This window comes from Corella eumyota, chromosome 4 (genome assembly GCF_963082875.1).
Source record: "Corella eumyota chromosome 4, kaCorEumy4.1, whole genome shotgun sequence".
Lineage (NCBI taxonomy): Eukaryota > Metazoa > Chordata > Ascidiacea > Phlebobranchia > Corellidae > Corella > Corella eumyota.
In genome coordinates, this window is record NC_137493.1 from 3788627 (window position 1) to 3812089 (window position 23463).

The 23463-nt window shown below is 32.4% G+C and overlaps 5 protein-coding genes across 5 annotated transcripts; 2 read left to right on the top strand and 3 right to left on the bottom strand.

Moving 5' to 3' along the window:
* The first annotated feature begins 88 nt into the window (after positions 1-88).
* LOC145751657 (peptidyl-prolyl cis-trans isomerase NIMA-interacting 4-like) lies at positions 89-1668 on the top strand. Its single transcript, XM_082567855.1, has 4 exons — positions 89-244; positions 373-428; positions 531-650; positions 994-1668. Exons 1-4 carry the CDS (start codon positions 199-201, stop codon positions 1150-1152), a joined length of 381 nt encoding a protein of 126 aa, XP_082423981.1. The 5' UTR covers positions 89-198; the 3' UTR covers positions 1153-1668.
* On the bottom strand, positions 1357-4348 carry LOC145751656 (xyloside xylosyltransferase 1-like). The gene is made up of 9 exons (XM_082567854.1): positions 4187-4348; positions 3640-3766; positions 3514-3551; positions 3341-3429; positions 2917-3073; positions 2467-2613; positions 2239-2369; positions 2003-2179; positions 1357-1930 (listed from the first exon to the last, which is right to left on the bottom strand). Exons 1-9 carry the CDS (start codon positions 4253-4255, stop codon positions 1714-1716), a joined length of 1152 nt encoding a protein of 383 aa, XP_082423980.1. The 5' UTR covers positions 4256-4348; the 3' UTR covers positions 1357-1713.
* A 3-nt stretch (positions 4349-4351) lies between these two features.
* On the bottom strand, positions 4352-6557 carry LOC145751655 (arginine--tRNA ligase, cytoplasmic-like). The gene has a single exon (XM_082567853.1). It carries the CDS (start codon positions 6508-6510, stop codon positions 4507-4509), a length of 2004 nt encoding a protein of 667 aa, XP_082423979.1. The 5' UTR covers positions 6511-6557; the 3' UTR covers positions 4352-4506.
* Positions 6558-9662: 3105 nt separating this feature from the next.
* Positions 9663-12731, top strand: LOC145749745 (dual specificity protein phosphatase 2-like). The gene is made up of 4 exons (XM_082565598.1): positions 9663-10072; positions 10183-10301; positions 10623-10842; positions 11768-12731. Exons 1-4 carry the CDS (start codon positions 9712-9714, stop codon positions 12313-12315), a joined length of 1248 nt encoding a protein of 415 aa, XP_082421724.1. The 5' UTR covers positions 9663-9711; the 3' UTR covers positions 12316-12731.
* Positions 12732-12768: 37 nt separating this feature from the next.
* LOC145751356 (histone-lysine N-methyltransferase EZH2-like) lies at positions 12769-23212 on the bottom strand. Its single transcript, XM_082567472.1, has 15 exons — positions 22982-23212; positions 22553-22652; positions 22305-22376; positions 21858-22000; positions 21698-21743; positions 21454-21583; positions 21066-21225; positions 20341-20491; positions 19276-19396; positions 18751-18914; positions 17987-18197; positions 15658-15836; positions 14990-15155; positions 14405-14580; positions 12769-13602 (listed from the first exon to the last, which is right to left on the bottom strand). The coding sequence occupies exons 1-15, from the start codon at positions 23206-23208 to the stop codon at positions 13456-13458; spliced, it is 2193 nt and encodes a 730-aa protein (XP_082423598.1). The 5' UTR covers positions 23209-23212; the 3' UTR covers positions 12769-13455.
* Positions 23213-23463: the final 251 nt, after the last annotated feature.

Sequence of the window (23463 nt, forward strand, 5' to 3'; positions counted from 1 at the left end):
TATTAATTACCGACTTAGTTGGGTTTAACTTTGGTAAATAGTTACGGTTAACTGTTATGTTTACTTCATAATGTCATTCTACGGTTCTATGTTTTTAATACGTTAGATAAAGCCTTTTCATGTGCTCAATAATTTAAAAAATGTAATTTCAGTAAAAGTTTGATATAATACTAAACTAATAGTTAAAATAACTTGATAATGCCAAAAAAAGGTGACAACAAATCAAAGGCTTCTGGGAAAAAAGGTTTTTAATCTATCTTTTTAAAGTATACAACAACATATAACCAATAATAATAGTATTCACTTAAAGTAACCCTTATTACATAGCTTTGTGTTACAAGTGGTGTTTTAACCTCTGATGCTTTGTTGCAGGATCAGAAAATGCACCAAATTCAAAAGAAAAGAAGGGGGGGACTTCAACAGTAAAGGTGTCTTTCATGTATTGTATTTTAAAAAAGGGTTGTTTAGATTAACAGTTGTGTTTTGTATATGTATAATTTAATCTAAAACATAACTGATTATGTTGCAAGGTTCGTCATATTCTATGTGAAAAGCACTCTAAATCCATGGAAGCAATGGAAAAACTGAAAGCTGGTATGAAATTTAATGAAGTTGCTCAACAATATAGTGAAGACAAAGCTAGATCCGGGGTAGGTTATTGCATCTGCTCATACAAACCAAGCTGCAAACTCTGGTGGCATAGTTTAATTACAAGTTTACAACACTTGGTACCACTACAGGAGGTTATTGATGATCCCTGCTGGTTACATTCTATCCTATGCTTAAATAAAGAGTTATATAAATGGTATAAAACGCTGCCTAGCCAAAAAAAGGAATCGGCAGATTAAAAATCACACAATTATAATTTATAATATTCCGAACTGCTAAAGTCAACTCAGGATTGGGATAGGGTAACAAAGGTTACTTTAATAACTACAAAAAAATTGGATGGGCATGTGGGACTGTTTAAACATTTAAAAATTAATTTTGTAGGGTGACTTGGGTTGGATGATAAGAGGTTCTATGGTTGGCCCCTTTCAAGATGCAGCATTTGCCCTACCTGTAAGCACTTTAGCATCACCCAACTACACAGACCCTCCCGTGAAAACAAAGTTTGGATATCATATTATAATGGTGGAAGGAAAAAAATAAAATCAAAATAAATAGCCCCCAAATTTTAAAGCTATTATACCATCAAAAAATACCTATTAAGTTTAAGAGCAATCTGATATTAAGTAACAATAAATGTGTAGGTAACATATCATGATCTATACAAACTTTTAGCTTGAATACACTAGTACAAATAATGTTAATACTTACTAAGATAACCCCTAAAAATACCATTCGATAAACCTTATATTATATGAAATATTTATTGGCTTCATGATTGATTGACTAGAATATATAAAAAAGACAACTACAGTAAAAATGTGTAAGCATCATAAAATATGAAAAATGATAAAAAAAAACACTTACGGTGGTCTAAATAGTATAATAGAAATAACTTGATTATTAACTCAACAAATCAGCAGACACAAAAATATATATTTTTAAAATCAAACGAAAAATAGTGTGTTTAATTGCACCATTATAGATCATTTTATTTTACGCTATTTTGAATATAAAAATGAAGATAAAGTTAAATTTGTGTAGATTGAATAAAATGAAATTATATTCCATTTTAGTGAAATTATATTTCATTATAGTAGAACATTATACAGGTATTTTAGTGTCACAATTACCATGCCAAATTTTTATATCACCAGAGCATTGGAAATACTCGTTAAATATTTCAGCATAACCCTTGTTTTTCCACCATTGACATAACTGCCTATTCCACGTACAATCTAAAGTGTGAAACAATTCTGGAAAACTAAAACTAAGAAGTGTAAAGAAATCTTGATCCCCTAAATGGCCTTTGAAGTGGTACCTAAAAAATTTTTAGTTTTAGGTAATTTAGAAAAAAAAGTACACAAGCTTATTGTAATGTTTCTAATATTACTTTTTCACTAATTCCTGTGCCACGTTGACATCAAGATTTGAATTGTAAAGATACGACTTTCTCATGTTGTCAAGTTGTAGCAACAGAACTCCCGAATTATATCCAGGTTGTCCACTCGCCGGTGGATTTCCAAATGTAGTGCCTGGATTTTCTTGTCGATATTTCCATAACATATGCCTAAAAAAATTAGTCTTATTAAGTAACCCTTCTTGTTTAGAAAAAATACATTTTTTTACCTGTAAACTGGCTGGTTTTCATATGCCAGCCCAATTATATTTTTCTGATTAAAATAAGCAAATTCATTCCAAAGATCACGGATGTTAACCATGATTTTTAAATCAAGATCTAATTGAACTAAGCGATGGACCTATATAAAACATAAAAATCCATTGTTGCTTTTATAGAAGACAGTAAAAAATTAGGCATATATATCTTTTGAATAAACGTTAAGGGATATAGCTTACTGTGTCAGGTAGAATTTTGTGTAGAACCAAAGATAAGAAAAATACGTTGTCCTCATAATATGGATGATCTTGTCCAAATGTTTTTTGTAACTTTTGTGTCATTGGTATTAGTTGTTCAGACAATGTAGAAGTACTATGAAAATGAACCTAAAAGAGAAAAAGTCAAATAAGGCTAAGCAGCATTAATTTCTAACTTATGTTGTCAATGAATAAAAGACTAAGTCACGTTAATATAAAACCCTACAGTTGGCAAAAGTTGTTGTAATGAAATTAAAACTATATCTTGCCTGCAATCATATACCCAATCACCACAACCAGCAGTTTTGTATATTTTGTAGACTTTTAAATTGGACATACATAAGTTTTAAACATAAAGTTTTTGTTCTGAATGTAAAAGGACTCCAACCAAGCCCTTATAATCGCTACTTAGGCTGTGATGGAATACATTACCTTTAAAATAAACTTGGGATGAGGAATGTGAGTTGAAAGATACTCTTCCGCAAAACTTCTTCCATAATCGTCGCAAACAAAATGAAGATGAAATTTTTCACCCTCCTTAAAAGTAGCATGCTTCAGCATTGATCCAAAGACACCTTTAAACTTCTCTCTGGAAGTAAAAACAGGCACTAATGAATTTCTTTACACACCAATTTAAGTGTCAAGAAGTAGATATAATAAATACAACATTAATGCAGTGGGAAAAAGGAAAATAATAATTTTTTTTAAAACATTTCAAAATCATTAAACATAATTTTACAGACTAACATGATGTAGTTACCTAACCCAACATTTAAAGTTTTAAGATAATTTGGCAATGCCTAAATTATTGAAATATAATTAATTAATTTGATCAGGATAAAAAACTTTTACTTACTGCAACTTTGGATTGTCCTTACTCTTTATAAAAATAAAAAGTACGTGGTAATCATTGTGATATTCTTCAGCATGTTTTTCAGCTTGATTCTAAACAAAAATTACATAGATTTTTAGAATAACACAAAAAAAAGTTGAATAAAAAAGCTAACAAATGATTTTTAGTAGCATTACCTTTGTCAATTCAGCATGTTTTTCTTGAAAGTCTTTGTCTAAAGAAAACATAAGTGTAATTGTAAATGCATCTGTAGGATAAAATGTATATAATTAATAACATGTAACTTTTAAATTGTTCTTTACCATGTTTTTGGTGGTTCACATGATCTTGCTTATAAGCCTCCCTACTTTTACTGACAAAATCCTCTTCTGTTACAGCAAATGAATAAAACAAGAACACGAATAGTAAGGCACACATCAATATCACAATCTGCAAATAAAATTAAAAAAATTAACATTTTTATAGCCACATCATTAAATTTCTATTGGATGATTTAATAATTTGACCGGCAGCGTGATGTAGTAATAAGAACTCTTGCTACACCACTCATGAGGTCGTGGGTTCAATCCCCACTGATCTCATGCTGTAGCGCCCTTGAGTAAGGCGCTATAAACGGTATGAACTCCTGCTGGGCCAGCACTTAATCAGCAGCATAATTACCGGGCAATTATAGTCTCTATAATATCCCAAACTGCCACAGGTAACTCGAGACTGGGTCGGAGTAACTGATGTTACTCTATGTTTAAGTCGCGCATTCGACTTTCCCACATCGAGGATAAAGATATATACAAAAATAAAATAACATTATATTTAAATTTTCAAATAATAAATTTTAGTTTTAAAACTTACGGAAGCATATTTGCTTGAGGTTAGTTGCTTAAACAAACTTTGACTCTTTTTGGGAGCTGATTTTGCCATTGAATAAGATTTTACATCAAATAAAGCACAACTACAGGTTGCAAATCACCTACAACCTATCTAAGCAAGTTTAACCTACTTAACATTTATGAAAAATCTATACACAAAAAACACAAGTAATTAGTTTTAATTAAGTTCACGTTTTGTTTTCAACAAATTAAACTAATTTAGTTTTATAAATAAAATGTAATTACTTTTGGCACTTTTTTTATTAGGCCTAAGATATTTACAATCACCAAAAATATGCTCAACTACATTTTTGACACAGGAGTCAATCCCAATATTTGAAAACATTGGCCAATTACTGCTAAGGTAGCTTCACAAAGAAGCAGACGATGTTTATGAATTTTAACAATGTCACCGGTTTTTCTATCCTTTTCAACACAATAACAATTGTCGTAAAACTCAGTGAATACAGATGATAACTCGTACAAATAATCACATAGAATATGGGGCTCTAAAGCATCACAAACTCGCTGTAAAACCTCAGGAAACCTGGTAAGATACTTCGCAACTTTAAACTCTTTGGGATGATCAATCGGAAAATTACCACTATTAGAATAGGACTTTGCAGCAGCCATTAGGTCCTCTTTACTAACTTGAGCAGTGCGTGAAATTGATTTGATACGAGTGTATGCATATAAAAGATAGGCAGCTGTGTTACCCTTATCATCGAGCATTTTATCGAATGAAAATACATAATCGTTGATCCTGTTATGACTAAGATCAGCATACTTAATACATCCATAGGCAACAGCTTGTTTTGCAGCTTTAAACTCATCTTCTGTCAGTTCTTTATTCCTTCCTTTAGCTATAAGCTTCTCTTCGCATCGTTTTAATCCTTCGTCCAATAATTCCACCAAGCGAATGGTCTCCCCAGATCGCGTTTTAAATTTCTTTCGGTCTTCTCCTAACACAACTCCATGACCCACATGCTGAATCCGAGTAGTTTTTGGATCATACCATTCCATTTGTCTTGCTACGGAAAAAATGGCATCAAAGTGAGTTGCCTGCCCGGAGTCTGTGACATAAACAATTATACCACCTTTTTCCTCACAAATTCGCTGCTTTACACAAGCCATATCGCTTGTATCGTAAGTAAAACCACCATCCGATTTTACAATAGTCAATGGAGTTTGACAACCAATTGGAAAAACTAATTTTCTTCCATCTTCTACAACAACTATTCCTTGTTTTTCCATGAGCTTAACAACAACAGGCATTCTATCTCGATAAAATGATTCACCACGCTCAATTAGATTCCCAATTTTTAGGCGATCATAAATTAATTTGAATTCTTGCCTTGAAACTTCACAGATGAGCTGCCACGCCTGTATAAAATCAGGGCTCCCACTTTGCAGTTTAACAACAGACTCATAAGCTCGTTTTTTGAAGTCCGCATCCTCGTCAAAACGCTTTTTGGACTGTTTGTAAAATGCTTGCAAGTCACTTATAGGTGGAGACTTAGTTTTAAAATCAGGATACTCATCTGTTAAATGAGCAATCAACATTCCAAATTGGGTTCCCCAATCCCCGACATGATTAAGCCTCAGAACATCATGACCAAAAAACTCAAATAAATTTGAAAGACAATCACCGATAATTGTAGAGCGTAGATGCCCAACATGCATTTCTTTAGCGATGTTTGGCGAGGAATAATCTATAACCACCCTTGGACACCCTTCATCAAAATGGCTATGATGTACACCATGTATCAATATATCAATCATTGCTTTTTTCAAGAATATTTGTGACAATTTGATGTTGATAAAACCAGGCCCTGAAACGGTGCAACTTTCAATGATCTCACTCTGTGGAAGATTTTTTACAATTTCTTCGGCAATTAGTTTGGGGGAAGTCTTCACGCCAAGAGCTTTTAACAAGCCAAAAATAGACATCGCATTGTTGCATTGATAGTCGCCAAATTTTTCATTCTGATTTATAGTAATTGCAACTTGGGGAAAGGTTTTAAGTTGAGGGTAACTTAATTGTATGGATTTCTTGAATAATGCTCCCAATTGCTTGGAAACATTGACCATGCCTTTTGAAAAATCAACTTCACTGCTTGTACTAGAGGTTGTTTGTTGTTCCTTTAATAAAGCTCTTTCTAGATGAATGGCTTGGCAAGCAAGTTTCTCATTCTCAGTTCGTAATCTTTTAACTTCCACGTCGATCTCACTTTTCATTGCTTGAATCTTGTTTATTACATCTGAACCTTCTTGCCTTTGAGACTCAAACTTCGTAAATACATCCATTTTTTTAATTGCTATTTGCAGGTAACAATATAATATTTGTGTCCTAAGATCCTACAGTATTTTGATAAAATTAAATTTTAAAATGACATAATGACTTGTTAAGACAAATAAAATAGAATAAACATTAGTGCAAGAACTAACCACTTTACTAATAAAATATGTTTTCACTACAGAATGAAGATATTTAAATAAAAAATTAATTTTTTTTTTAGTTATTTTACCAAGGATTCAAAAAACTTTTTTTTTAAACAGACCTATTTTTATTTGCATTAAACGAACTTGGTAAAAAAAAAGAAAGTGGGGAAAAAAGTTTGATGTGTACTTAGGTTAAGTTAACCACTATTGACTTGTCCTAAAAGAGAAGTTATTAATGTGCTACATAACAAAAAAATAGGGTACCTATAAACTATACAGGATCGAATGGATCAAATGGATCGAATGGTTATCGAATGGACCGAGTGGATCGAATGGATCAAATGGTTATCGAATGGACCGAATGGATCGAATGGATCAAACGGATCAAATGTATATCAAATGGTTATCGAATGGACCGAATGAAACAAAAATATTGCATAAATTAAACCCTAACCCCGACCCTCACCTATTCAGAATAAGCATAATGCATGCGATCCATTCGATCCATTTGATCCTGTATAGTTTATAGGTACCGAAAAAAATATAATAAATGATTGATCTGAATTAAAAAGTTAAGCTGTCAAGTGTTACGTATTAAAATGATAAAATTTGTCCTAAACCCAGAAAACCCGGAGCTCGTGCAGTCAGACCGTATGTTAACATTATTTAACAGCAAAACCGTGATACCTACCATACAGCCATATGCAGATTGCTTGCTTATTTGTTTGTCAAAATAAATTTGTTTGTATAAAGATGCATTACTACGTAAGCATGGTCAGTGGACGACGTGACAGTTGTTGTAATATGTTACGTCATAAGTTTTGCTTTATCCTCTAATAATTATTAATTTTTTTTTAATTACAGCATTAGGTTAAGAATTTTGAAAAAGTATATACATGTTTGACAAAAATTTATTACGAATACTGATCGGTTTATTTAATTAAAACTTCTATTTAATCCTTTTAATGCTAACTTTACACAAACGACAATAGGGACACGTTTTATTCTTTTTTGTGCCATCGCATCTGTCATTTACCAGTGACTTCAGCTACTCACAAATTAAGCGTGATGACGTAAACAATAACAAACTCGTTATATTTACTATTTGGCTATTAGTTAGCTAATTAATATATTTATAACGATCTTCGTTACTTAATTACCACGAATTACAATATAACTATTTAAAGACTAAGGGGTTGGACAATAAAGTTAGACAGGAAGTAATCTTAGCCTGAATTTTGTTTACCATATGACTGTCACAGTCTATATTTAGCAACACACTATACTTTTGGCGCGTTTATTTTTATAGGTCCAAAGTTAGTTAGTGTATATGGGTTTGTTTTTATAGTTTAAGGAGAAAAACAAATGGGTATGAATTTGGGTTTTAATTGTTATGGTTCTTAAGTAGGGTAAAACCTAAAATGATTAAATACTAAAACCAGTTAATTTAAAAACAGGTAACACAATTTTTGGGTTGAAAAAGGTGTGTTAATTCAGTTATGAAAACCCTAAACAACAAAAAATGGAATGCGAAGGAAACTTCAAAAATGAAAGCAGCACGCCGGGAAAAAGACAAACAAATTTATAGACAACTTTACACTGTTGTTTTACCTTCTTTAACTGCTGGATTTTTACTACTTGTTTTCTTTTTATATCTTAATACAAAAACTGGACCAAAAGCTGAATTGTAAAATGCCATGAAAGTTTAAAATATTAGTTTATTTTTTTAGTAGTGTTAGTTACACTCAGAAAAAAGTGTTTATTCAGTCTATACTGTTTTCTAATTGATTTAAAAGATTTTAATTATTTGTTTTTGGTGCCTTTTATGTTTTTTTTTATGTATTTCTGTCTAAACAACTTGTATCAGACTTTTACAATATAAATTGGTTTGTATTTTTAACTTATTGCCAAATAAAAATATTGAACTTTATGGCCTTTAAAATGTTCCCTCCCCCATTTAAAGAACTCTGATGCAAAATATTGAAAAATGTTGTAAATTTTGGCCAAAAATTTAGTAAAAAAAAACAAAAATATTTCATACTTATTAAATTGTTCAAAAATAACATGTCAATTCAAAATTTTTTTTTAAATTTTTGTTGTTTTTTTTACCTGAAACCTATTAGTCAAAGTGCCTTTGAAGCTTTTATAATAAATAACTAAAAAACTAAAATGTTTTTGTTTAATATATATATATAAGATATATTTAGATTTGATCTGTAAATAGAACACCCAAATGAGCGATTTACTTGGCAAATATTTAGGCAGTCAGTTTACTCCGTAGCTACGCGGGCTACAGTTTAACAATGTTTGCCAAAAATATGGCGCAATAGTTCAGGTCAATAACTTCCAAATCGAAAAATGCCCCAATATTACCGAAAACCTTTCAATTTAATGAAAATTTTCCTGAAAACGACAAAAAATGTGCTATCGTCGCTAAAATTACATTTATGAGCTTGGTTTTTGGTAAAATGGGTTTCGGTAATATGCCATCACTTCCCAATTCCAAACAAATAAAAAACAAAATATTGATTGAATGCCTGGATTATTTCAAGTTAATTCCCCAACGCACCAAAAAAAGGAATTTTAAAACAAGTTTCGTTTACCTTTTATGCCCACAAATTACTTGATTAAAATGTAAGACTAAATTTCCGGTTATGTCACAAATTTCCGGTTCCAAGTGAAACCTAATATTCAAAATTTACAACTTTCTATTTGATTACATCGAAATTGATATTACTAATATTTGTGTAAAATTATAGCGTAATCCGTGACGAGAAAGGGTACTGACCGTCGACCGACGTCAAAAAAACTGTTTTCCGTGGTATTTATATACATTACGTATGGTGTTGATGACACAGCCAAATACGATTTTTCACGTGACCACATTCTTTTATGACGCACTTAACGAGAATATCGTGTTGTGAAAGAGAAAGGAAAAAGGCAAACAGCGTAAACAATATCGGAGACACTTCTTTAAAGCGAGGCCGCGTCGAAATCGATTCATTTCGATTATAAACCTTCAGCTAAAGGATCAATTAAAATTTAAAGAACTTATAAAGAATCAAAATGAACAACGTAATCAGCGCATCACAACTAGCTCGACTTATTGAATGTAATAGTAAAGTTATTATAATAGACTGTAGATCATTTCTACTCTTCAACCAATGCCATGTTGCAAACGCTGTCAACATTAGATGTAATAGTATTATGAGGAGGCGTTCCAGAGGATTATTTACCCTAGAAAACGCCATTATAAACGGTGATAAGAGACAAATGTACATTGATGGAAAATACGACGCAGTTATTGTTTACGACGACTTCGTAGGCACCGAACAAGAACTCCAGAAAGCGAAGTTGACTTCAAAAATGGTCTACGAAACTTTACAGAAAAATTCCCCGCCCTTAACGACGGTCAAGTACCTTATCGGTAAGTAAATTTAATAACGTGAAAAATAGCCTTAATAGAAATCTTATTTTAGTGAGGTAATCTTTAAACTGTACAAAAATTTTTATTAATTTTAAAATTTACGTTACTAGGTGGTTTCAGTAATTTTCGAAGTCATTTTTCGCCGTTGTGTGAAGAACTCGCAACGCCAGCAACCACCCCCAACTCCCCAATCGACACCCCTTGTGACTTGACACCCTCTTACGATCAGGTAATACTTTAAATATTGACATAATAACACCCACACTAGGCAGCTTACACTTAAGCCCAGTGACGTACGGTCTAGCTTTTCAACCCACGCATAAACAATGGGGCGACCATTTTGTAAAAAGGAACAAATTTATTTCTAAAATTACTTCAGTCATTCAAATATTAGTTTTGTGTAAATTAAACCCACATGTAGACAAATGTTTTATGTAAATAATATCGCAAACACTAAATTAGTCAACACAGGGTAGGGTTACAATATAACATGTAAATAGGTATTGTTACATTGAGGATAAAGTGAAATTAAATATTATGAATTTTTCAGGGCGTACCGGTCGAAATTTTGCCCCACCTTTATCTGGGTTCTGCCTTTCACGCTTCCAGACAAGAAGAATTGAAAAAACTCGGAATAACGGCTGTAATAAACGCAAGTTCGACTTGCAAGAATCACTTCCCTGAAGCTTTTTCGTACAAGAGAATCCCAGTTGAAGACAACTCGAACGCGGATATAAGCTCCTGGTTTCACGAATCAATTAATTTTATCGGTAAGTTACCAAAAAAAAATATTTGTTATAATAAAACCAAAAATATTCCTTTAAAATTACAACCTGCGCGATTTAAAAAAAAAATTATATCAAAGGTTAAGATTATGGTTTCATATTGTTTTGTAATTAAAATTTTATTAATCTACAATATCAAAAACGTGTAATTAAATTTGCAAGCTTATCGTTATCGCTGGGAGTCCGTGTTTTAAGTGCTACACTGTTGCCTTGCGATGACGAAATGCCATAACATCATTTTGACAAATTCGGTTGCATTACCGCATGCAAGCACAATTCCGGCTTTGTGTTAGCCGAGCGATTTATCTCAATCTCGCGTGCGAAAACCTGTTATAATGAGCTCAATGTTAGAGTCGTTTGAAGGCTTAATCGAATCGTAATCATCGCTTCGGTCTGCGCCGTCAACCTGACATTAGGCCTACGAAAACATCGAATCGCTTCATCAGACCTAGAAAAGGTTAAGCTTAGAATTTTGTTTACCACAGAGGCAGAGCGGGCTTGGCAAAAGCGCTCAGCCGCTCAATATTAAATCCCGTATATGGCAATAAAAGATGCGGCCTGCGTAGACTCCTGCGTCATCGGCTAATTGTGTTTACACATTGACGTTTATAGACAGTATGTGGCATTTGCAGAAGCGATGTTGCAAATGAAGCCAAATAATTGTGTAATACGCCCTAAATAGAAACACGTTACATAAACGAGTAATATTAATAATCATTGAGCAATTATGCGGAAATATCTAAACATTAATATTACGGTTTTCGAGATTACATGACATAACATGTCGTAATGAATATATTTTTGGAGTTTTTAAATTAAATAATATTAATTACATTTTTTAATTAATTTTTTTTGTACAGAATTCCTAATTCGATATTTTGAAATTAAATTTTTTTTTTTTTTTTTATAGATCAAGAAAAAAAACATGGGGGCAAGGTTTTTGTTCACTGCTATGCTGGTGTCAGTCGATCCGCGACAATTTGTCTCGCTTACCTTATCGTTCAACAGAAAATCTCCTTAAACGAGGCGTTTCGTTATGTCAAGAGCAGGCGAAGCGTAATTTCGCCGAACTTTAACTTTATGGGCCAACTAGTCTCGCTCGAGAACAACATCAAGCTGTTGGGTGCAAATAACAAAGTCGCCCGCGCAAAAGACGACATGGACTATGAAGTACAATCCGAAAACACCCCGCCAAAAAATTCGACGACAAAACAAGATTGCAATGCCTTTGCTGGAAAACTATACAGAAGAAGAGCAGCCACATCTTATTTTCCCTTATCGCCATCAGCTAACCTTTTTCGGGAAAATGAAGAATCGAATAAAAGATGCTTAACAGCACCAGCCTACAAGTCCGACTCTTCTTTTGTCTTCCCGGATCACACTGCCACTTGTAAGGCACAATCTTCTATGCACGACAGCATCTTTCCAGTAACCAAACCTTTTACTTTAACTCGATAAAGATACGTTGGTGCTAATAAAAACAGTCTAACCAGAGCTGGTATTTGGTTTTGTCTGTTTTTTGTAAAATCACGTTTCTTGACCTGCCTACGTCATCAAGTTGTTGGTCATGTGATGATTAAAAATATGTCATTAAACGAACATCACGTAATTAACTCTATGAACAACGACATTAATTTTATTATATGACATAATAGGCCCTTTTCTTTAAAAATAAACCTTGGTACGTATATCTTAAACTGTGCAATAACTTATTCTTCCGTTATAATACTGCTGCGTAATTTTTATTTATTTTTTATACACTTTGTTGTTACTTTATAACAGTGCTTTTTTATACAATTTTTTTTATATATGATACACCGTTGTCTGTGCCATATATATATGCTCGCAATAAAAAAACACACAAAAATATATTATTTGTTGTAGTATGTATTATAAAGCAAGGCAGTGGTAGTGAGTTCTTGAAAAAAATGGACGCTTGAGAATTTGAAAAAAAAAATTGGACAATTATTTTTTCTCGGTATTGCAAGCTTCAGAAATTATCGCTCAGAATAAAAAGCATATTAATAAGTACTTGTGATGCTTGGAAAAAGTATATTCCAATTATTAATTAATCATATCATGAGGATGCATATGTATGTGATTTTTTTCACCAAATATGTATTTTTAGAAATTTTGAGGTTTCAAATTATTTTTAAATTTCAAGTAAATAGGGATTGTAAAAGGGTTATCTTTACTAGTATTCGCCTATATTTATAACTATATGACCGAAAAGACAATTTCTCAAAAACAAAATTTTAAAATTACTTTATAATTTAAAATTATTTTTTTGTAATTAAAGAGCAATAAAGGTAGGGTAAGCCGTAAAATACCCTGCCCCCTTTTAAAGGGAAAAAAACACCCTTTCGTTTACCAAGCCCCACTTCTGAAGAGCAAGAAGGGGTAAGGTGACCGAAAATATCTTAGAAAAATTGTGTTTTTGGGATAAAAATGGCTTTGATGTTTATTTGGCCGAATATTTCTTAGGTAAAATGGTTTTTGGTCATACAGCAGTAATTTCATTGGCTGAATTTGACCAAATTAAACAAAAACGGCATAATTTTTTTTTTCGAAAAACAGAGGCAGATAAAAGGATAAAATTTAGGCCGATTCCATTTCCCGTTCTATGCCAACATACTTCATTGCATCAGACTGACTGTAACGATAATCAAAAAATAATTCCTCGCCCGCCTGGATCGGCCTATTCGAGAATATTCCAATTCGGTGATCGCCGTTTACCATCATAACCTAAAATTACAACAAAAAACGCTTTGTAATTAATGCTCGGTAACGCTTATCCTAATTTAGCTAATTTTAAATTCCAAAAAAAAAAATTCGATGATTTTAAATAGCTCCAGGCGACCTATCACATTACGAGTTGAACAACGCCAAATTATGACGTCTAGCGTGGGCTAATTTGACTCGTTTTTGCGTAACAAAATTCCCCGTAACACCAAGTATAGGTTAAAAGATTATGGTGTTAGATATATGCGTAATGTTATGAGAAAGGGTAACCTAATTTGCGTGGTGGAATGTATGCGCTTGTTATGAATCAGAGCCTTATTAGTTGTGCTTATTAAAGGGTTCCGCGCCAATAACGCGATATTAAATGTCGTATGCACTATTTTAAGATGGTTTTATATCAAAAAAATTATAATTTTAACAATTTTTTTTTTGCAAACGTACATAACATATTAACATTTACTCATTTTGAAGGCTTCTTAAAAATGTTTTATATTTATCCTCGATGCGGGAAGGTTGACTTAAAGACCTAAACATAGAGTAACATCAGTTACTTCGACCCAGTCTCGAGTTGCCTTTGGTAGTTTGAGATATTATATATTTGTTGTCCGGTAATTATGCTGCTGATCAAGTGTTGGCTCAGCAGAAGTTCATACCGTTTATAGCGCCTTACTTACAGCATAAGCGCAGTGGAGATCGAACCAATGACCTCAAGTAGTAAAAACAAGTGTTCTGTCCACATTTATTCATTACCAAAGGCGGCCAGTCTTTACAAGACCATTTATTCAAATTTTTAAGCATACCCTACCTTTGCATAGCAGTTTGGATTGACGGAATGATTTGCAAATCTGATTTTGTTTCCTTTCCTTGTAGCATCCACGACAAAATCGTTGTTCAGATTGAACAAGAAACTGCACATATATTTATCATATACTTTTCCCCTTCTGTCCGCCTCGTCTTGAGAGATTATTTCGCCACAGTATTCTGAGGGTTTTCGTAATTTTGTTAATATAAGGTTGCGCTTTAAAACTGGCATTTAAAAGGCTAGATTTAGTAAGTTTTATAGGTGATGGCATTTTAGCTATTTGAATATTTAAATATCGTTACATCATTGCAGACAAAAGGGCAAATTGTGTTAAACAACCGCATGACAACTTGAAAAACGACTTGTTTACAAATTTAACCTAACTTAAATAACACAACCAGCAAAAAATGGCAATATCTATTTAAAATCATAAACTACATCACCAAATGCGTCAGATAAAAAAAATAAACAATACCATGAGATCATACATGTTTAATTTAAAACTGAAGTTTGGCGCGTGGTACTAAGAGCTTCGAGTTACAAAGTTTGATCTTTATTCAATGATAAATCACTCAAACCAGTATATACCTGAAATAAACTCGTTTTTGTTGGGAACATCTTCTTTCACGTAGATCCCCCAACCTGCCACGTCGGATGGGGCAAGTAGTAAATGTTTATGGAGACCCCGTTGTATAAGTACATTTTTGCAAGAACACTTCCACGAATTTTCCCCGATTTGGTCGGCCCCGCAATACTGAAATAATAGTAACGAAAGTTGTTAAAATTTAAGCGGGATTTTTGTCCATTTATCCATTTTTTGAACAATTTTGTTGTGATTTCCAAGCTTATACTAAACTGTATTAGAGAAGCCTTAAACATAAAGCACCACGAAAAGTGTAAACATAAATAAGACCAAAACCTATACAAAAAAATGAAAAAATTATATAATACTTATAAAAAATAATACTACAATATTTGTACAGCATCAAACAATTCAATAGCATTTATTTTTAACAAAAAAAATTTTAAAGAATATACAAAAAAATATTCAGGAATTTTAACTTCTATAATATCCCAAACTTCTAAAGGCAACTCGAGACTGGGTCGGAGTAACAGTTGTTACTCTATGTTTAGGTCGCGCATTCGACCTTCCCACATCAAAGATAAATTTATATACAAAGATAAAAAAAGGATAAAGTTGTCAAAATGGAATTTTAAGTAAAAAATGGCAATGTTTTTTTTAATGCCTTTCTTACCGTGCAAAGGTCAGAGTCGCATTCTCTAACTGCAAGATAACATGGACACTGTTTGGTGTTACATTGTGCCTTGCATCGACATCCGGGAAACCTGTTCTGACAGTCCGACGAACACTGGCAAAATTTTTCGCAGAAATTTCCCAGCGCAAAACACTGACATTGACTGTCGCAAGGCTGTCCTAAAGTCGTCAAAAAAAGAAATTTAATTTAATTTTAATTTTAATTAAGAAAAATTCCAACAGTGAGATTGTTACGGTGAGTGGGAAAATTGGTTTATTTTGGTAATAAGCACCTAAAACTGTCCAATCATTTCTCAAAATATGAGACAGAAATAATTGGCCGTGGGTGTTTTACTGACGAGAATCAGCTCTTAAACTAACAATAATTCGATTGATTGCAAATTCCGACATTTCTTTAACAAGTAGAAAAATTACCGCGCTTTTAATTATCAGTATTTTACCCAATTATTAAATTACCAATTAACATTTTTCATGAGACATTATTAATTTCAAAGTAAAGGTCATTTTTTTTAAGTGTTACAGACATTAATATTTTCTTGAATTTACATATATATTAATTAAGGTTTTAATATACACTTATTTACACTACATATAAAACAAAGATATCACATAAAAAATTGACTTAAAAGTAACATATAATACCTAGTATCCAAATACAGCGTATTTAACGACGAGGTATGACAAGGCTATATTTACAGCATGGAAATACGCCTAATTACGACAACTTACATACGTTAACGCCTCCCCGAAGACGCACTTTGGCCATCACGCGTTTTAATGTGAAGTTTAATAACACGTCATTTGCCTTAATTACAGACCGTAAGACGGTATTTTTAGCACGCTTAGGTTAGACCCCGTCTATTTATACATAATAAAATACAGCTTTAAGTGACCGCACGTCTAAATTAAAATAAACGGGAAAAGAACCGGCAAAAACCGGTTTGTTAAACTAAAAACGATTTAAAGTACCTTTACGCTCGAAAAAAAAAAAAAAAAAAAACTTTGTCGAAATAAATAAAAATAGGTAAATTTATGACGTCACTGTGTCAATAATATTCTATAAACTGATACAAGGAAAGGAAAGGAAATGAAAGGTCGTTTGTTTGTTAAACTGAAAACGATTTAAAGTACCTTTACGCTCAAAAAAAAAACTTTGTTGAAATAAATAAAATAGGTAAATTTATGACGTCACTGTGTCAATAATATTCTATAAACTGATACAAGGAAATGAAAGGTCGTTTGTTTTGTATCTTAAGAAACGAATGGGAAATTCTAACACGGACAATAAGTTTCAATGGTATTTTATATCATTGTACAAATAACTCGGGGTAGAGTTAAGACAACTAAAAATACCCACGTTTAGAATGTGAAAAAGGCTTATTTGCATATAAATGACATCACAAATTATTTTAAAATTAAATTCAAATGTCCTTCATAAATTTTATGAGTCTCGTATTATTAAAATACTCGAAATCCCGCCCTACAGATGGGATTTTTATTGTCGTAAAACTGTCGCAATTCTTAACTAATATTTATTCACAAAAATTTACCCACGCACCACAAATGGCAGTTTTAATTATTTTAAAGGCCTATAAATTAAACATATTTGTCTATAAGTATAAAGCTTATTTAGCTTCTTTAAAAAGTCGGTCATGGCGTCGGACTACGAGCCGAAAGGTTTCGGGTTCGAGCCGCACCAACGTCACACTATTCGCCCTTGAGTCCGGCGTTTACAGATAGCTCAAAACATGTCATAACAGCACACCCTTCCCCAATAAAAAAATAAAGATGATATCATATTGAGGACCCAAAAAAATTAACAAACTAGTAGCGAACTAAACTAAAAGTGAAAATAGTTTTACATTTTTTTTCTCCAATGTTTTACGACAACGGAAAACAAAAACACAGACAACCCAAAATAACAAAAACCACTTGGATAGAAACCGGTATTCGCCCTTATCACAGAAAATAATTTGACAGAATAAAAAATTTCCCGAAAACCAGAATTTAGAAAACGACATTTTACTTAAATTGGGTCTACATATTTTTAACAGTATTTTCCAGAGAAAGGTGGGGGTAAAAGGGAGATATTTACCAGATAGGGGTTAAAAAAAGCGACAATTAAAAAAGAGATATTTACCAGATAGGGGTTAAAAAAAGCATTTACCTATAGGGGGTGGGGTAAAAAATGGTTAATAAAAAAATGTCTCATTGTCGGTAAAATGGCGTTATCGGGCATACAGCTTTTCGGTAAAATGTCAGTTCGGTAAAATGGTTTTCAGTATTATGACAGTTATCTAATAATATACCTGGATGGAAACAGGGTTGGTAATTGTAGACGTGACTACTCGAACTATCCCGTTTCTGCTGGACCTTGCGCGCGTGCAGTGACCACAGTCGATGTTTTCTCTTTTTTTTCGGCGGGGAAAATTCGAGAGAATCGTGGAGGTCGAAACTTTTTTGTCCGCTGCTCAGCTCGGACGATGACGTCATGGTCTCTTTTAGAGCGAACGCGAACACCTGAAAACAACAACAAAAAAGCTATCGTAAAAACAACAGATTACCAAATTCTATTTTTGAGTTTTTGTCTAATTTTAGATGTGGTAATATTATAAGGTAGGCTCCAATGGTACTATTACTAATAAGAGATAATTTAACGAGCATTATTAGTTGTAAAATTAGACATTTTCAGAACAACAACTAGTTCGAGACGCCTTTTTGGTATATAACTTTATCCTCGATCTGGGAAAGTCGAATGCGCAACTTAAACATAGAGTAATATCAGTAACTCCGACCCCGTCTCGAGTTGCCTTCAGCAGTTTGGGATATTATAGATTTTAATTGTCCGATAATTATGCTGCTAATTAAGTGCTGGCTCAGCAGAAGTTCATACCGTTTACAGCGCCTTACTCAACGGCGCTACAGCATGAGATCATTGGGGATTGAACCCACGACCTCATGTATGGTGTAGCAAGTGTTCTTACCACTACACCAGACGTTAATATTGTATTGTTTGTATCATGTCTTAATTGATTACTAAACATAAAAATTTAATAATATTAAATTAATTTACTTCTTCGCATGTTTTTGTTTCAATAAGCTTCGAAATGGCGCAAAAGTTTGTCATAAAAGTTTCGTGTAAAACGCGGAACAAAGTGGCATCCGCTCCGCCCCAAACGGAAGATTTTAATTTCTCCGGCAAATCCGCGAACTGCATCAGATTACTTGCATCGTTTTCTGTAAAAAAAAACGATCACGATAATAAATAATTCTTTCATTTATATTTATCCTTAATGTGGGAAAGTCGAATGCGCGACTTAAACAACATAACATCAGTAACTCCAACCCAGTCTTGAGTTGCCTGTGGCAGTTTGGGATATTATAGATTATAATTGCCCAGTTATTATGCTGCTGATTACGTGTTGGCTCAGCAGGAGTTCATACCGTTTATTGCACCCCACTAATGGGCACTACAGCATAAGAGCAGTGGGGATTAAACACAGGACCTCATGTAGTGAAGCCAAGTCATTTATAAAGCGCGTAAGATAATATATCATGCAACAGAAATTAATTTTTTAAAGTGACAGAATTTCAATACCTTCATTCGCTTCGGTTTCGCTTTCACTAGGAGTAGGGGTACTGGGTCGACTCCCGCTGCTGCTACCCGATGCTCCGCCCCCCTTTTTACGTGATTGACGCGCGGAAGAACGACTATAAAACTACAAAACCAAAAAAATTAAAAATTTTGTTTTTTTGTTTGGTGAGTTTAAGTTAAGTGAATGTATTACTAGATTTATAAGTTTGGGCTATAAGTTTGTTATATGATTTTTTCACTTTTTTTATTACTCACAATATTGCGTTGTTTGCATTTTACAGTGGCAGATAAGAAAACGCAAAGTTGCCGACGTTGCTTAAAAGTAAGCTAAAACTTATCAGATTATAATTCGACAAACTTGCAATTTTTTTAAGGAGGTAATTATTAGTTTTAGATTTTGAGTTTTTTCGATTTTTGCAAAATCTACAGCGCTAGTCGATAATAATTTTTAAACTTGATAAAAAATAAAAACAATCCTAAAATTACCATTATGACTAAGATTTTATTTTTGAAAATGTTTTCCAATAAAAATGATAAAAACCGCTTGTACCTAGTCCGGCTCAAGCCAAATTTAAATAAATTTCAGAATTATATTTGCCTTGGCTAAAACCCATTTTTAATTAACCAAATAAAACCCGAAAGCAAGAAGCCCTTAGACTGGTTGGACGCACCATTTTTTCATGTCATCTTAATGGTGTGTTGTTGTAACATGTGTAAGCTATCCGTGAACGCCGGGCTCAAGAACGAATGGTGTGGCATTGATGCGGTGCGAGCCCGACACCTTTCGGTCCGTTATCCAAAGCTATATAAGGTAGGCTATACTACACTATCGGACTTGTACCATTTAAAGATTTTTTTATATTCATTTAAGTGTTTTTTTTTATTTTTTTTATTGGGTAAGGGTGTGCGGTTTGAGACGTGTCTGAGCTATCCGTGAACGCCAGGCTCAAGGGCGGATAGTGTGGCGTTGGTGCGGCTCGAACCCGAAACCTTTCGGCTCGTAGTCCGAAACCATGACCGGCTCAACACACTACCGGACTGTACTATTTAAAGATAGATTATACTTACAGTATTAAACTCTTTGGCGCCACTGATGTGCAAAAAGCAATTGTTCTGACACGGCTCCATGGCGCTCCTAACGTTCAACATTTTTCTTCGATTTGTTTTAACAGGTGGCCTATAAGTATGACTGTGCTGGAAGCAATCGTATTTGTAACACCTTTAAAATAAAAAAACAAATAAATAAAACGTAAATTATGTTAAAATAATTAAATACTCGACGCAGTAAACCTTCATAGTTATTTATTTTCATTAACTTTTTTAAGTTGGTACATTGCTCAAAATTTTTTTTAAATTTTTTTGTTTACATCTTTATTCTCGATGTGGAAAAGTCGAATGCGCGACTTAAACATAGAAAAACATTAGTTACTTCGACCCAGTTTCGAGTTGCCTGTGTCAGTTTGGAATATTATATATTATAAATGCCCGATAATTATCCTGCTGATTAAGTGCTGGCTCAGCTGGAGTTCATACCGTTTATAGCGCCTTACTCAAGGGCGCTACAGCATTAAAGCAGTGGGGATTAAACCCACGACCTCATGTGTGATGTAGCAAGTGTTCTTACCACTACACCACGCTGCCGATCCAAATTAAGAATAGTTTATAAATTTGGCAACAATCATAGCGAACTAATTTTTAAATTGATTATACAAAAAGTACTAAAAAACTTAATTTAAATTTAATAAACAAATAAAACACAAAACTTTTAGAAAATTTAATAATTTCTGTTTTACCTTCTGCAAAAGAGCTCATGAAAAGAATGTAAGGCTTGCTCGCGAGGAACATATTTAGCATCTGGTCCATCAATGTTTGGTGTACAATCTGGCACTACTGTGTCTGGGTCCAGCACCTCAGTTAACTCTTTGTATTTTTCTTTCAGGTCCTCACCAGAACCTAGTAATGTCATTTTAGTAAAACTTGATTTATCTTCTCCAAACGCCAATTTCTAAAAAACCTACCCTATTCTAACCATTTACTGTAAAATTCCTTTTAATTCAAAAACAATGTTTTATCTCTATTAAATAAAATGCATTTTGAAAATATATAGAGAAAAAATTTCTGACAACTTGATTTCATCTTAAAACTTTAAGTAAACTAAACAAATTCACATAGAGGTTATACCTTTATCAGGAAAAAGATCAGCTATTGCAGAAAATATTTCGTTGCACGGAAGAGCTGGATTCGTTTTTTCATCACTCTCTTCAACTTCTGTTGAGGAAGATGACTTCTCTGCATCCCCTTCTTCATTACTCTAAGAGGAAAAAAACATAATTAACTAAATTTGTAACTCACCAGCAACATAGGTGTGTAGTAAATAAACATTTTTAAGTTGAAATGTTTTTTGCTTATTATAAAATTAGTATACCTTTGTTTTAGCAGGGTCTCCACTCCTTCTTAACATTCGATCTAACCTAAAAATTAATGTAAAAAACATGAAATAATTGCAACAAAAATATTTTGTTGTTTAGTAACCTATTTTTAGTTAATTTTGAAACATTTTTAAATACAATACAATCTTTGTCTACCTATAAGTATGCATTTTGTCAAGAGTTCGGACAAGTTCTACAAAAAGTTCGTCGTTAATAAAATCTCCCTCCCTGTCTCCATGAACTTTACCATCATAATTTTTAATTAGCTCTTCAATGAACGATCCGTCTTCATCTAAAATCTAGTAATCGAAAACATGTTTTTAATTAAATCCTAAAATTTTAATAAAAAAGTATTTAATGTTTAATAAAAATAAGATGAAACACACTTATTTATTAAAATGCATTCTTGAATAAATTTAAAACTTTATTTATTAGTTTTAGTACTTTAATAAATTAAATTATTATCTTAATGTCATATATATAGACAATATGCATTAAATAGTGAATGAAATTTACCAAAAACACCAAGATTTGTATCGAAAATACAAAACATGGAACAAAAAGTATACTATATAAAATTGTATTATAAATGATTTAAGTTACCTCATCTCCCATATAAGGAATGTTGTGAAGAATTGTTTCATCCTCAACCATGAAGTTTTGTTGAACAGGGACCTTAAAATTTAAATTAAAACAATAAACTGAAAAAATAAATTTTTATTAGGCCTGTTACAAATACAAATTAAAAATTTTTAAATGGGTAAAAAAAAGTCACAAAAAATACAAAACTGAACTTCTCTGTATTTACTAATTTTGAATTTAAAAAAATTATTAATCGTATTATAACATACCCAAGTATAACAAATAGGAAGACTAGGAACAGAAGGTAAAACATGTAAAGGCACAGATTGGTCTCGAAAAACATGGACACTGCTTTTTACAGTGCAAGATCTTTAATAAAAAAACAAAAACTTTACATATATAAGTATTTTGCAAAATTGTAAAACCAAATTGAAATTATCTTAAACAAAACATGCAAATAAGCAACAATTGTGTAATGTACAAATTAATAGAGAAAATTCCCCCAAAAAAATAAGATTGTCAAATAAAATTTATTTTTCGACAATTTTTTATTTACACATACGTAATTTTTTTATATATATATATATTTTTTTTTTTTAAAGCCTTTAAAGTTATGCCAAATATAAAAATAAAAAAATACATAAAAATTCTTATTTCTAAATACTGATATTAGGAGCTTTTTTACTATATTTACTTACTTTGTGATGTAACTACAATCAAAGGCACCATCATTCACTACATTTTGAGCATGAATATTTGAGTTTTTATCATTTAGAATTTTTACTGTTTTTTGAATTGAGGCCATATTTTCCGAAAATGCAGTTTGAATTTTATCTGTCCTTTGAAATCGTTTTTGGTGTCGCAAACGAACGTATTCTTGTCTAACCCATTTTTTCCAATCTACTTTGCTTGGTCCTTGTGACATAATGGTTACTAAAGTAATTTAAAAATTACACAAACTACAACTATTTTTTATGAATGGTAAATACATTTTTTTAGAATAACCATTATTCTAAAATATTTTTTTAATTTGCGATACTTGATAGGCTATTTAATTTAAACTGTCTTTTTTTTAAATTGCATTGTTTTTAGTTATAACTGATGATAGAACTGGCATGTAGTAATGTTATTAATTCACAACAATTTCTGCTATTCACTACAAAGAACAGAAAAACCCAGT